This window comes from Heteronotia binoei, chromosome 5, assembly GCF_032191835.1.
Source record: "Heteronotia binoei isolate CCM8104 ecotype False Entrance Well chromosome 5, APGP_CSIRO_Hbin_v1, whole genome shotgun sequence".
Taxonomy (NCBI): domain Eukaryota; kingdom Metazoa; phylum Chordata; class Lepidosauria; order Squamata; family Gekkonidae; genus Heteronotia; species Heteronotia binoei.
The window spans coordinates 126,722,779-126,738,482 of record NC_083227.1 but is presented as its reverse complement, the minus strand read 5'-3'; the positions used below and the strand labels follow the sequence as shown (position 1 = coordinate 126,738,482).

At 43.8% G+C, this 15,704-nt stretch overlaps 1 protein-coding gene across 3 annotated transcripts in view; it reads right to left on the bottom strand.

The window, feature by feature from the left end:
• RNF130 (ring finger protein 130) overlaps nucleotides 1–15,704 on the bottom strand; it is a 111,923-nt gene that overhangs the window by 82,788 nt on the left and 13,431 nt on the right. For all 3 annotated transcript variants that reach the window (XM_060240334.1, XM_060240335.1, XM_060240336.1), the window contains exon 2: nucleotides 3,345–3,539. In XM_060240334.1, coding sequence (XP_060096317.1) covers nucleotides 3,345–3,539 — 195 coding nt within the window. The remainder of the gene's footprint in view (nucleotides 1–3,344; nucleotides 3,540–15,704) is intronic.

Genomic DNA, 15,704 nt, shown 5'->3' with positions numbered 1-15,704 from the left:
ACAAGGGGTTTCGGCTGCGTTATCGGCAACAATAAAGAGTGGGCCATGCGTTTGACGAAACTGCTGTAAGCCCTAAGGTCTTCAGATGGGGAAACTGGTGATTCCTCCATCAGGTGTTGTGGTGGAGAAGGTTCAGTGTCAGAATCCGGACGATAAGGTTGATCCGAGTCCGAATCAGGGTCGGAGATGGAAGAAGCCGTGTTGGGTTCCGATGGCTGCCGGGGCAAGTCCAGGGTCCTCAGTGTCGAGGGTCGAAACGCATTTAGGTTGCGGAACAGCTGGGCGCTCGGCTGGACATTTTGGCGCCGGAGGATCCGGACCCCGGTGTGGATCCCTATGGCAAGAATGGCAGGATACAGCAGAGCGTGAATCCCAGTCCAGCGGCAGGCAGGGTAGTCATGGGTAGCCCAATGCATGGGGTATGCTCCATACAAGTAGTGCCATTGTCGCTGGTCCCAAACTGGCGGCGGTGGGGGCAGTGGTGGTGGAGGCCGATCCTCCGAGGTCCTTGGAATGGAAACCTCTGCCGGTGTGCACGTAAGCGCACGGTGTGCACGTAAGCAGGGAAGCGGGCGTACAACCCTGTTGGTCCAGTCAAGGTGGAGGACTCGGTTCGGTGCTGGAGGATATGGAGTGAGATGTCTGTTGCGTCAGATCGATCTCGAAGTCCAAGAACTCTGCCTGAGGTACTTTCTGCGAAGGAGCCTGCCAAATAGGGGAGGCTAGCTGCTGCAGCAGGGGAGCCCTGCCTGGTTCCACCAGACCGATTGGGGTAGAGGGATGGCTAGGGTGTTCCCAAGGGCTCTTAGAGTCCTTCTTGCTCTTCTTTCCCTGTCCCTCTTATGAGTTTCTTAGCAGGAGAGGAGGTTTCCGAGACGGATGCCGAGGTCGAGCGTTTCCACACCGACTGATCGGCGTCGGAAAGAGCCGGGGCGGAGAGAGTCGGCGTGGATGAGATCGACATCGATGCATGCCCCGAATCAACCTGGGACTGCATGCTGGGAGTAAGCGCTACTTCCTTAAGCATGGTGTGAAGTCGTGCAGCGTGATTTTTTCGCGTGTTTGGAAAACTTCACACAGTGCGTACAAGTCTCTGGGCAGTGTCCCTCTCCCAGGCACAGTAAGCAAAGGTCATGTCCGTCAGGGGAAGGGAGGTTGCTGCCGCACTTCTTGCAGCGTTTGAAACACCACCACAATTTTTCCACACACCTGAGAGGAAAAAAGAGGGGGCTTCCCCCCCCCCCCACTGGGGAGAGCAGAAAACAACTCACACACTCAAAGTGTCCATGTTTTCTTACAGGTTACATTGAGAAACGAAGAGAAAAGTAGCAATGAGATGTCGAAAGGCAACGAAGGCAAGTACCGACAAGAAGACGGGAGGAAGATTCTATCCGCGCAGCGGTCAGAAAGGAACTGGTGGGATCCTCATGCCCGTCTCACTGAGAATGCGTGGTGGGGAGCCACGCATGACCGGTGGGAGGGGCGTGAAAATCCTTTTTTTGAAGGCTTTGAAGTACCGATAGGTGCACAATATCCCATCAGTGCGAAGCACAGAGTCCACGAAGATGATCAGTATGATGATGACAAAAGAGCCCTTGAGGTTTTCTCTAGGGTTAGAGAGCTGAGTTCAACATTTCCCTTACCTTCCCTTTTAAAAACTGAGACAAAAGAGGAACATTCAGATCCTACCAATGATCATTTTCATTCTGGAGAGGCTGAAAGAATGCACTTTCCACCCTATGGTAACTGAAAGTTCCAGTAACAGATGCTCCTGCGGCTAGCTGAGCATTGGGGTGGCTCTTCCAAAGGAGGGATCCAAATAACCAAAAAAGGGACTCAGTTCTCCGCAGAGTCCATGAGGCCATTGCTTTCTCTATTAAAGCTTCTGCTACCACTTCTTTGATGGCAAGAGCCCCATACGCATGGCTTAAAAAAACTGTCCCAAAATATCCAGATTAAAATCAGTGCCTGACAAGTTACATGCACAAATAGGAGAAGGCAGCAGCCTTCATGTCCAATGCAGCATTCATGTCCGATGCTAGACTCATGTATGCCATCATAAAAGGGCAGATAAAAAGGCATTAGGTGTTCTTCCTTCTACATCAGTTTTTTTCTCCTTAGCTATGTTGATTCTGTCAAAAGGAAAACAAGCAGTTGTTTTGTACATAACAGTAGCTAGTCCCTATAAGAGTGAAGAAACTGAAGATAATTTCTCCTAGACAAGACTACTCAATAAAAATCACTTTGTCTGCTTAAACATATTGCTCTTCAAAAAATCTCAACAGACAAGTGAAAATGTTGAATATTGGAAAATATGTTAGGTGTATGGAAGTGTTAGATTGCATAAAATCCACTTTTCTCTCTATTAAAGATATGCCACTATTAAAAGATTATTTTTTAAAAAAGATAAAAATGCATTACGATAGAGAGAGAGATGAGCCTAGAAAAAGAACATGAAAGGGCTTAAAATACCAGAGCACCTAGGCACATGGAATGGCCCAGAGGAATGAGTTTTGCTTTAAAACTGCTCATTCTTGTAACTACTTGTTTCCTTGATTACTTCACTGGAGGTCTACTGGCAGGAGAATTGTTTAAAGAAAGCTTTGATCTTGTTTGTATAGTGTTTCTTGTGGATTTGAATGAATTCTGATTCGGAATTGATTCAGAAGTCCAACTGAACACAAGGTTACAGGGAATGCAGCCATACTTAATGAGTTCTTTGACTGAGCAAAGTTCTTCAGTGTTACCTATACCTATTGGTTTTTTCTTTTTGCCAGTTAAAAACTCAACACCAGTGTGCAAAGTAAAACTTAAATACTGGAACACAAGAACCAAATATTAGATACAGAGAGATTCTTCTAAAAGATAGCTCAATTTCTACAGATAATTATATGCCTGTGGCAGGTTGTTTATAATGGCTAACACAGATGTGTAAATGTGTTAAATGAGTGGCCCCCCTCACCCTGCTGCCAATGCCTACCCTTCTTTTATTTCAGTTTCTCCCATGACATATGAAGTCTCATAACATTCTCACCCTATCCTTCAGAGGAGAGCATGAGAATTTTCATGAGGCTCTCATGTAGCAGTGTTGTAGACACCTGGCTGATAAACACTGAAAAGTTTAAACACAGTCAGATATGTTTATTGTGATTACACAAATGAGACAATGAAATACTTTGCAGGACAAACATAATGACTGATAACGAAAGCAAATATTATTTGTGCATGCCATCTGAAAACAAGTCATACATTTGAATGCTATTAAAAATTCTAGTAAAGCCACACATGCAGCAAATAAGCTGAGAGGTAAAGAAGAGAGAAGGATGTGACATCCTTGCTTTTACCTTGATGAGTCATAGTTACAGGCTCCTCACCGGACACATTGTTATAAATTACCACAGCTGAAGCATTGTGCGAAGCTGCCCGCAGTATTTTTTCTTTAAAGGTACAATTTCCTCGCTGCAGCAAGGCAATCCACTGTTTAGTATTTGGAGGAACTTGAAACCGTGTGCGAGAATCACAGCCTAAACGATCTGCAACTAAACAAAATTTAACAAAATAAGCCACTAAAATTTTGCTCATAAAGGTAAAATAAAGTATGCTGTCTGAAACTTTATTCTCAGACGAGAAGATTGCAGTGATCTGTATAACTGAATTTTTTTTTTTTAAAAAAATGAAAGCTGTATATGTTAAATGCATCTGAAGATTATAATAACTGACATTAAGACACATATACTTATAAAATTCTAGAGCAGGGGTCCCCAATCCCCTGGGCTGGTATCGGTCCGTGGCCTGTTAACAACCGCACCATGGAGCGAGGCAGAGATGCCACACCACCCTTTTTGCCCACCTGGGACCTGGGCAGATGAAAGGGGCAGCGTAGACTCACTTCAAAGTACCACCTCTTTCATCCGCTGGGGTCCAGGAAGGTGGAAGGGGCAGCGCAGCAGCGACCTTCACCTACCCCTCATTTAAAGACCCCCATGGGGGGCAGCAAAAAACCCAGCACCGCCCCTCCCGCACACACACTGGTCTGTGGGAAAATTGTCTTCCACAAAACTGGTCCCTGGTGCCAAAAAGGTTGGGAGCCACTGTTCTAGAGAAGTTAGCACAGCAAACTAATATTTCAGTCACTATTTACAAGAGGAAAGGTAGCATTCTTTTTTTAGGCACTAAGACATTATTGTAAGATACGTCCACCATACTAAAGAATTTGAATCAATCACTGGTATTTCATTTAACTGTTGGATTCTAACTGATAAGACGATAAGCATGGAGGCTATTAACCATTTCAAAACTAAGCCTATTTTGTTTCAATATTGTTAGTTTTTAACATTAAGTTCACAGTATGTCTCTAATAAACAGTTACTACAATTCTCTATTGTGCTACAATACTCTATCATGTGAACATTCATGTTCAACATTCATTGTAACTGTGTCAGCTTTTCTACTGTGCTCTTTCAGTGTGCAAGGAGAGTTCAATGCAGATTTCCTTGGAATACTAATCAGGTACTATTCATTCAGCCCCATGCACATTTTTGTTTTTGTCAACTGAGGACTTACTTTAAAAGCTAATTCTGATTCAGCTAGCTCTCATAACCACCGCTGCTGGATTCAGCTGGGTATATTATTGCTAGTGTACCAAAAATAATAATAAACCTGTAGATCAACAATGCTAGAGCAAAGGAGTACTACCCTGCCTACGTAACTACTGCTGACCTTGTTTTATTAAATCAGCAATGCTTAACGTATTTCCACATTTTTCTTTAAAAGCAGCACAGCAGAGTCAAAAGAAATGCCCATGTATTTGTTACTTTCAAAACTGCTCTGACCTAAGATAAATGGTAACATATTAACTAGATTTCATGCTAGAAAAAACTCAACTTTTACTACTCATCCTCCTCTTCCCTGCCTCTTTATTATCACAAGAATGAAACTGTTATTTGGGAGGGAGGAATCACAGCAAAGTCAAGTACGCTGAAAAAAGAAACACCATTCTAATGGACACACTGCACACACTTTGATATCAAACACTACAAAATGAGGGACTATAGAGTTGCAAAGACCCACAGAAATTACTTAATAAATATTTTGTAAATTTATTTATTTAATTTCTTATTCTGACCCCCCTGCAAGTGGACCCAGGGTGGATTACAGCAAGCAATATACAATAGATTAAACACAGCAGTTCAATAAATTAATACAATTAGAACACGTTAAAATAGACAGACATTGATAAAATAGGATGAACTCAAGCTGGAGCCACTGAGCCATTGAAGCTCTTCTTAAAAACTAGGATGGACAGAAGAAAGAAGAGCTGCAGTAAGGGAAGCCAGCTTGACTGGATGCCTGCCACCTCATCCAAAGGCCTGACAGAACAGCTCCATTTTACAGGCCCTACAGAATAGCAGAAGGTCCAGCAGGTTCCGGAACTCAAGAGGGAGCATGTTTCACCAGGCCAGGACCAGGGCAGAGAATGCACTGGCTCTGGTTGATGCTAAGCAGATGTCTTTTTGGGCAGGGGCCAGCCAGTAGATGTTGGTTAGCCGAGTGTAAAGCTCTTCTGGGCACATATGGGGAGAGACGGTCCCCCAGATATGTCAGTCCCAGCCCGCAGAGGGCTTTGAAAGGGATCCGGTACTTGATTGGTAGCCAGTGCTACTGGCATAGCTGAATGCAAGTTCACGCAGACAATGCAGTTATCAGGCATGCTGCTGCATTTTTGCACTATCTGGAATCTGCATAGAGCGAGTTACAATGATCAAGCCTGGAAGTGACCACTACATGGGTCACGGTAGCTAAGGCCTGGGGGACAAGGTAGGGTACCAATTGTCTAATCCGCCAAAAATGGTAAATGGCAAACCTTGCAAGTATGGTGACCTGGGCCTCTATGGGAAGTGAGGCATCCAGGATCACACCCAGGTTCTTCATCTTCTGGGCTGGCACAAGTGTTGCACCATCCAGGGGTGGGAGCCTGATACTTGACTCAGCCCCATTACACTCAGATACAGGACCTCTATCTTTGCTGATTAAGCCAGGTCAACACATTGAATGCTGGTGATTTTTGGCATGGGGAATGTCCCAAAGGAAAAAACCCTCAAATGATTACATTTCCTCATGCAAGATCCTCAATTTACAGCAGAGTTGGGAAATAACAATGCAAAACATGGTGGTTGTCAGTGCAGAGAAGTTGTAGAAATAAATCATCCAGGTGATAGAATTTGGCATTTTATCAAAAGGAAAGAAAACATTTTATATACTGACGTTTTGAACAACTATGAAATGACACAAATGACTTCAGATCGCATATTTTTAATAAGTGATTTGTATAAGCCTGAAATTATTCTTAAATTGCTTTTCATTATGCCATGGAGACTTTCCAGCATATATCCAGAATCCTTATCTTAGAAAGAATACTATATATGTTACAAATGGATTCTGAATAACTGATCTCAGAAGACAGATGATAATGGACAACTATTGACAATTAAAGTTGCTGACTTAGCAGACAGAACCATCCTAAGCAGACTTGTGCCCTTCTAAATCTACTGAAATCAAGAAGCACGCTGTTTATTCTTTTTAGCTGATTTTAGGTTGTCTTATCCAAGATGACTCCAAACATGTTAAGCCACCTAGACTCATCTTTGCCTCTGATCTATCACACCATATACAACTGAAGACCAAGGTTCATATAGGATCACTACTTACAGAGCAACTCTGTTATTTCTGGTACTATTTGAGGCAACTGGTCTGTCTCAAATGTGGAAACACGTGTTCCTGTCATCCAAAGTAATTTTTAATCTTCTCCTAAAAAGCCAGTTGAGAATTAGACATTTGTGTCTTTTCTGACAGCTACTGGAACAGATTTTCTAAGTTTTGCATGTGAAGACTTCTGGGTTCATCAAGAAACTTGCATAATTGTACAAACCAAGCATAATTAAAGTTCTCAAGCCCACATCTTGAACAACAAAGAACTGAGTCTTTAAGGAGGCAACAGAACAAGAAAGGCACTGCACATAAGCAGTAGTTGCAGTTTTTATTTGAAGGATTTCAGTCCATGCTAATTCTATAGCATTCTAAATTCAAGTGGAGAGAAATGCATACCTTTCTAGAGTATAATACTTTACTGGATAATATTACAACATACTAGTTATTAAAAGACAGCACTGAACGTTTTATGTATACCTCCAACTCACGAAGGTTTCATTCTTTTTGCTGTCAAGCTGCAGCCAACTTATGGTGACCTTGTAAGGTTTTCAAGGCAAGAGATATTCAGAAATATCAGGAGGTGGTGGCGGCCACAAGCATAGCCACCTTCAAGAGGAGGTTAGATAAAAATATGGAGCACAGGTCCATCAGTGGCTATTAGCCACAGTGTGTGTGTGTGTGTGTGTATATACATATATATGTATATATATACATATATATATATATATATATATGTATATATATTCTGGCCGACACAGAATGTTGGACTGGATGGGCCATTGGCCTGATCTAACATGGCTTCTCTTATGTTCTTATGTTCTTAGAAATGGGTTGCCATTGCCTGCCTCTGCAAAGTAACCTTGGTATTCCTCGGTATTCTCCCATGCAAATATTGACCAGGGTCAAACCATCTTAGCTTTTGAGATCTGATGAGATCAGGTTAGCCTCGCTATCCACGTCACAGTTTTATTATGGATTGTGGGAGATAAAAATTGAAGAAAATAAATAAATACAATTTATTCTGCCCTCCCCACAAGCAGGCTCAGGGCAGGTCATGTCACACAATATCAGTATAATTTAATTAACTACAATCATGTTACTACTAAAACAACAAGCAACAGTTAGAGTGGGTTCACTTCAACAACAATGTTCAGTTTGGGCTGGTCAGAGGCCAGCATTGTCAGTGGGGGACACCGAAATACAGATATTGCTCTGAAAGTATCACTCTACAGGATCTGATATGCAAATCTCATCTATAAAACAAATAATGTTTCCCATGTATGTGCAGTTTCCTTGGAACACAAGTTTCCCAACAACTCCTTTAAAGGAAAGCTGAAATATGAAATAAGCAGCACCAGGTGATTTATTTTCTGTTGGTCTCTGTCATGTCACACTGCAAGGGGGGGGGGTGTTGAATGTTCCAGCAAATAAAAAACACAACCTCTCATACTAACACAGTTCTCTAACGTATCAGGAAAAGTGGTTATTATGAAAGGATAACTGCTGGGTCATAAACCTGTCTGTCATTTAAACACAAGCAGTGCAATTCTAAACAGAATTATACTCTTCTCAGTCTACTAACCTCAGTGGATTTAGAAGGGTGCAACTCTTTACCTTTAACTCTGAATAGGACTGCATTGCAAGTCACAGTTCCAATCCAGCTCCCGGGCTGCCATGATGCCCAAATTTCATTGTAGCGAAAACCATTCATATTATTGTTTTGTAGCTTGGCTGCTGCTTCTCTTTACAATACTTGTTCACTCCCCTTCCCAGCGAAAATAAAAGGAAATTGGCTAGCTTTAGAAACGTGCACCCTTCCCTTAAAGACAGACTGGGTGGGGCTTTCTGAAGCTAGCCATGGCACTGAAGCAAAGAGACAAAGGGTTTGTACTTTAAAATTACCTTTTCTTCTTAGTTTGGCTGTCACTTATTTGAGCAACTCTTTTCCACTTCCCCTCCCCTCCCCCTGGACGTAAGCAGAGAGACACTGCCAGCTTCAGAAAGCTCCACTGCATTCTCACTGTTAGAGCCTGAGTGGATATATAAAGCATGAAAAGGCATTTTATGATTCATATTGCATTAATGCACCTTAGGTAATGGAAAATGCAGCCCCAAAGAGTTTTGTATCTACTAGAGAATGCCTTCATTGAGATCCTAACACTCCCTTGGGCATATTTATACATTAATCCTTGGTTCCTACTTGATTTTTTTTTTTTTACAGTTGTGGAATTCTTCAAAAGTAACCTTTTAATACCTAGGCAGAGATTTTGTTATAAAATTATGAGAAATCATGAAAGGAATTAGGCTTAGGCTTTCTAGTGGCAATAATAAGAAAATATATTAATTAAAATACAAAACCCTGCAGGCTGAAAAAAGTAAGTCTGGCTCCTAGATGTAAAGAAAGTTTGTTGAGACCCGAACTAAGTTTTCAGCAGATTTGGGTGGGGGGGGGGGGGACAAGGTGGTGCAGTCATCCTAGATTAACTCAATATCAGGAATATAAGTCAAAAAGAATATTTACTCTATATATCTGACACTGTAGGCCTCAGCAATCTGAGTTGATGCAGACGGAGTCTGGTGGGAATAATGTAATAAGCTTGAAGCCATAGGAAGAAGTACTGTTCAAAAGTACTGGGGGGGTAAACCTTTCCTTGCACACAGACAGGCCCCCAATCTCAAACAACTCCTCAGCCACAACAATACAACATTGCATCTGAGCATGTACACTGGTACCAGAGCTTGCAATGAACCCAAGTGCCAACTTTGCTGCCACATACACCCAGACAACAGTTACTGGACCTAACAACATTAACTACACCATCTCAGGCTCATTCACTTGTTCATCTTCCAACATCACATATGCCATATAAATGCCAACAATGCCCTTCAGTTCTCTACATAGGGCAAATAGGACAAACCCTCCGCCAAAGGATAAATGGACACAAATCTGACATCAGGAATTACAGAACTGAGAAACCTGTTGAAGAACACTTTAACCTTCCTGAGCATTCAATGGGTGACCCCAAAGCAGCTGTTTTACTGCAAAGGCACTTCAAGAACAGAATGGAGAGAGAAACTGTTGATTATGAAAATTGGAACAAACACCTCCCCAGGATTGAACAGAGATATTGGTTTTTATTTTCATTACATATGTTAAACCAGGGGTTCTCAAACTGCGGCCCGCTGAGGACGTTTATGCGGCCCGCTGGGTTATGGCAAAATCAGACCGGAAGTGACGTTCGACCTAAACTCGCGTTAGCAATGCACACTTCCGGCACTGGGCTGAGGCGGCGGAGACAGAGTGTGAGGTGAGTTCCCAGGCCGGGGTGTGTGGTGTGGGGAAGGGAGAGAGATGCAGAAGATGGAGAACTGACGGCCCACGGCCTTGTACAGTAACGGCAGTCCGGCCCTCCAACAGTCTGAGGGACAGTGAACTGGCCCCCTATTTAAAAAGTTTGAGGACCCCTGTGTTAAACCAATTCTCACTGAGTATAGTTATACATCCACAGTATTCCAATGTATTTCTCTTTTAGAACAGTGTATCAGAATAATTTTTTTTGTATTGACATACTCAAATAAGGGATATGGGCTGTTTATCTCATTACATATACTAACCCACCTTCCACTATATTTTAATGTACCCTGTTTTTCTAATGGCTAACTAATATGTATTTCTCTTTTAGAACAGTATATCAGAATATTGGGGGATGGTTTATATTGACATACCGGGCTGGTGTGTGGGGTTCTGCTGCCCACGGCAGAATCCCAACACACACCCATTCCCCCTGTAATTTCTTCGTGCACGCACATAGCACGCGTGCTTCCGGGGGATGATGACATCATACGTCATCATGTGCCATTGTTTCTGGGTGCAAGGGGCCAGAAGAACTCTCCCAGCCCCTGCACGCCCAGAAACAACGTGGCACCTTTCAGTCCTGGAGAGGGAGAAGGATCTGCCATGTCCTCCCCCCCCCCCTCCCCTCTCCCAGCTGACAATCGGGCAGAGGGACCCTGCTTTCCTCACCACTGCCCCGCTTCACCTACTGAGCCTCCATGCCTTGGCCGACAGAGGAAGCCCAACCTATACTGGCTTTGGGAGGGGGGGGGTGTTCTGTAGAGCCATGGTAGACAAGGGTTATTTTAAAGCTCCTTATTTGGGCAGTAATGTCAAGGGAAGTTGTTGAGGCAAGCCCTGCCCCTCAGTAGCTTTGCCCCCCCCCCACCCGCTTTCTTTCCATTCTCTGTTGTCCATTCCTGCTGTCCGGCAGCTGCTGCGGCTTTAACGGTGGCAGACAAGGGACTTCTTCAGGCTTGGGGCCGCCCTGCCAACGATTGCACAAGGCAGCACCCTTCCTTTGCAAAGCATGTGATCCCGTGGGACGCCACCATGCAGGTGTAAAGCAAGCGAGGTGAGGAATGCACAGGCCTTTGGGAGAGGAAAAGGCCCTGATTTTTAAGCAGGCTTCCTCGTGAATAAATCCCACGGAGTTTCAGCAGTGCTTCCAAGTCGGTGGGCAAAGGGGAAAGCAGAACACCACCGCCCTCGGCAAGATTCCAGGCATGTTTCCTGGGGAGTAAGTTCAAAGCCCAGGACTGAAAGGCGCTGCGTTGTTTCTGGGCCACAGGGGCTGGGAGAGTTCTTCCAGCTCCTGAGTGCCCAGAAACAATGCGCCCCTCCAAGAGCCGGTGCCCGAGGCAACTGCCAAATCTTGCCTTATGTACACACTGGCTCTGCTGACATACTCAAATAAGGGATATTGGCTGTTTATCTAATTACATACACTAACCCATCCTCCACTGTATTTTAATGTATTCCTTTTTTCTAATGGTAAACTATAATGATATTATAACCTCTTGAGTAACTATGCCCTCTATTTAAACCCAAAACTAACAAAGCCAGAATGTTACCCAGATTTATGGCACTTCACACCTACGACATCAATCTGCTTTTTATCACCCTCCAATGTTTTTTTCAGCACAGTTAACAACATTAACTAACAAACACAGACCCCAATTTGTGATTCTTTTAATCTGCTAAAAACACTCCCATGATTCTACATACCAACTCACTGCCCACTTATATTAAGAACGGCTGCTTGCCATTCCAATTTTGTCTGATGAAGTCTGCTTAGAGCATACGAAGCTTACATTCTGAATAAAACTTAGTTGGTCTTAAAAGTGCAACTTGTTTGCTGCTTTGTTCTATTTTGTAATACAGTAAGCTTCATCCTATAGAATAAAAGGCTGAGCATGTTGGTTACTTCTAGCTCTCCCATTAGCTCTGGTGTGCGCTCCAACAACCATTGGATTATCAACAGCCACTTGAGTTCTTGCACTTCTGTGTGTCCGGTACTCTTCCCTGCTGACTGCACAAGAAAAGAATGCCGTAACAGCTATGTCTCTTGAGGCAGCCAGTTCTCCTGTCTCTCCTGAGGAGTGGCGTCCTCCAGCTGTGAGTGAGATAGGCCTGCCGCTCCTTCTCCTACATCTGTGCTCAAGGGATGGCTGCTTTCTGAGGTATGCTGCCAGCCTGGACACTCTCCCTCTCTTCCCTGCCCTTCCATCTATGCTTCAGGCCTATGCCACCAAGAATCATCAGGCCCTCACACCAACACAGACCTCTGTCTACCTCACTGGGTGTGCCACTACCCATTCCACTCTCCCTCCCTCCCCTTCCCTTCAATCTATACCTCTGACCAATGTCACCGATTATCCCACTGCTGCCTTCTGTCTCCCTTCACTGGATGCTCTGTCAGCCATCACAGTCTCCTGGACACTCTCCCCTTCCCTCTCACTGATGCCTCTGGTCAACCCCACCAAGCCATTCTGATGCCCTCACCCCACCACTGGCCTATGCCTCCCTCCAGTTTTTCCTCCATCCTTTCTATACATGTCCATGCTTACCTCTCACACTTCGCCTTTTCACACTCCTGCATTCTCAGGCTGGGTGAGTCAGCTGAGGAACACTCATGGTTGCAGCCTACTGCTATGTCACTGGTGCCACACGTTTACATGGCCTGCCAATCTTACGTCTCTCAACCAAAACATCTTGCTGGAGCCCACTATATGTAATCTCACAATGGGCCTTATTTCTAGTAATTATATAAACCTCCATATCTAACCATTCCTGCACACCTGGTGCTGTATTTTGCTTCCAATACCCAGCAAAAACAAGTTGAGCAGTCATAATGAGATCTTAAAAATGTTTCCTGATATTTCACAGGAAAACCAGATACATGATTCAACAAAAAAAGATTTCTATATTTCAGGGCACTCTAATCCCTAACCCTAACTTTTCCTCATGACGACAACAACAAAACCAACAATTACATATTTTACATTCTTCTTGGGAATAAGATAACTTTGATAAATAGTCTTAAACACATTTTCCATGAAGTGCAGAGATACAGAAAAATGTGATCCCCAAAACAAGATATATTTCCAAAATTCTCAGACAACTCATATCTCAAACCACAATTCTTTTTGAAAATTAAGTGTGGAATGTGATTCATGTGTAAGTTTTGCTGAATGTATAGCTCATAAACTTTAGGGAATGTGTTTTCCCCCCTTAATAACATTTCAAAGTCTGAAAAGCCTCTCAAAGGCCTGCCTCTAGAAAATTTCTTCAGTATATAACTTTTTACCTGGATATATTCAAAGAAGTTAAGCAAAATATTATTGCAACTTACGACCATATCAAAATTGGTATCATGGGCTACATTACTGCAGTTATAACATGAAAAGTGATGCAAAAAATAATTAGTTGCTGTTTAATATCCCCAGAATAATATCTAGGACTACTCTTAGTGAACAGCAAGCAATGATAACAGTAAGGTAAGAAGTCTAACGTTAGGTGGCAAATAGCACAGGCCATTGGGGACATGGGTGGCTCTTTGATTCCCAGCTTACAGTGATACCATGACTTTGCAAGACCAAGACTGACTTGGCTAGTGAGTTTGGTGTTGGATGCTTTAGGTTCAGGTAATAACATTTTGGAGCAAACATGTGGGGAATGCCTTTTAGAACTTTTCTATGGATGCTAGGGTTCCCAATCTCCAGGTGGGGGCAGGGGATCCCCTGGTTTGGAGGTTGTCCCCCCATTTCAGGGTTATCAGAAAGGGGGGGAGGGAAATGTCTGCTGAGCACCCCTTTATACCCCATGGAGCATAACGGAGAATTGATCTACAGGTATCTGGGGCTCTGTGGTGGTGGGGAGATTTTATGTTTTAGGTAGAGGCACCAAATTTGCAGCATAGCCTCTGGTGCCTCTCCTCAACCCTTCCCCCAAGTTTAAAAAAGATTGGACCAGGGGGTCCAATTCTATGAGCCCCTCAAAAAGGTGCCCCTATCGTCCATTATTTGCAATGGAAAGAAGGCATTTAAAAGAAATGCAGTCCCTTTTAATGTGATGGCCAGAACTCCCTTCAGAGTTCAATCGTGCTTGCCACAACCTTGCTCCTGGCTCCACCCCCAAAGTCCCCAGATATTTTCTGAGTTAGACCTGGCAACCCTAAGATGAATAAAGAGGATACAAAAAGGGCAATATAAGGGCATTAATATATCAATGCTCTTCTCCAGGTGAGCAATTTACATTAAAAGAAAATTATGTTTCAGGTTATCTCCTTTAACATCGACAGTTAGGGATCTGAATGAACTCTTTAAAACACTTTTAAAATTAGCAATAAATCACTTTTAGGCTAGCCCTTTGTAAAAATAGCTAAATTTATGCCAGAGTTTTGGTAGTCCCAGTTTTAAAAAACAAGGATGGAAAAAAGGTGTTACCTTGCATTCTTCTTCTTAAATGACACCCACCCTACGACAGTACAATATTGCTGGTGGGTTTGTATCCAAGATCATACACAGGAACTATTTGTATGAGCAGATATTTCTACATAAGGTTGTACATGTGGCCACCATGACTTGTGCAACTGCAGTGGTTCTTTTGAGCAACTTCATTAAGAAAGCCACAGCTAGAACATATATATCCCTTGTCTTCACATGAAAACAGTATTGGTATGAACTGAAACTTCCATGTGACCTAAAGTATGGATTCCTAAAGGTGAATACACAGGCTCGCCCGCCACCAACCCGACATAAGGTGGGAGGAACAGATCGTCCGGTTCCCAGATTGGAGGTGCGAGCATCACCACTGGCGCCCCGAGTGGGGGCCGCACGCTCCCCCCCAAAACATGCGGGCGTGCCTCACACTTGAGGAAGTCGCCTCCATCCCCAAGGAGTACCGAGACTTAAAGCTGGCATTTAGCGAGAAGGAAGCGGATGAGCTACCGCCCCACCGCCCTACAGACTGTGCCATTGAGCTAATCCCAGGGCAGCAGCTTCCCAAAGCGAAACTGTACTCCATGGGTTGGGCGGAGAAGGCTGAACTCCGAAAGTTTTTGGACAAAAATCTAAAGCGTGGTTTTATTCGACCAGCCACAGCTCCCCATGCCGCCCCCGTCCTATTCCGAAAGAAAAAGGACGGGTCTCTTAGGCTTTGCACAGATTTTCGTGCGATAAACGGGATTTCCATGTCCAACGCCTACCCGATCCCGTTGATAAAGGACTTATTAAACACTGTAGCAAAGGGGAAAATATTTACCAAACTCGACCTCCGAGACGCATACTTCCGCGTCCGCATCAAAGAGGGGGACGAGTGGAAGACAGCCTTCAACACCCCACTGGGACAATTTGAGTACCTTGTCATGCCGTTTGGGCTGCAGGGAGCCCCGGGCGTTTTTATGAACTTTATCAATGAAGTGCTGCGGGACTTCCTGTTCAAGGGGGTGGTAGTGTACCTTGATGACATCATTATCTATTCACAAGATCTAAAGTCTCATGTGCCTTTGGTCAGAAAAGTGTTAAGCACCCTTTGTAAACACAAACTGTATGCCAAACTGTCGAAATGTGAATTCCACAAGACCGAACTTGATTACTTGGGCTTCCGGGTGTCGGGGGAGGGATTGTCCATGGACCCCGCAAAGGTCCAAGCGGTGTTA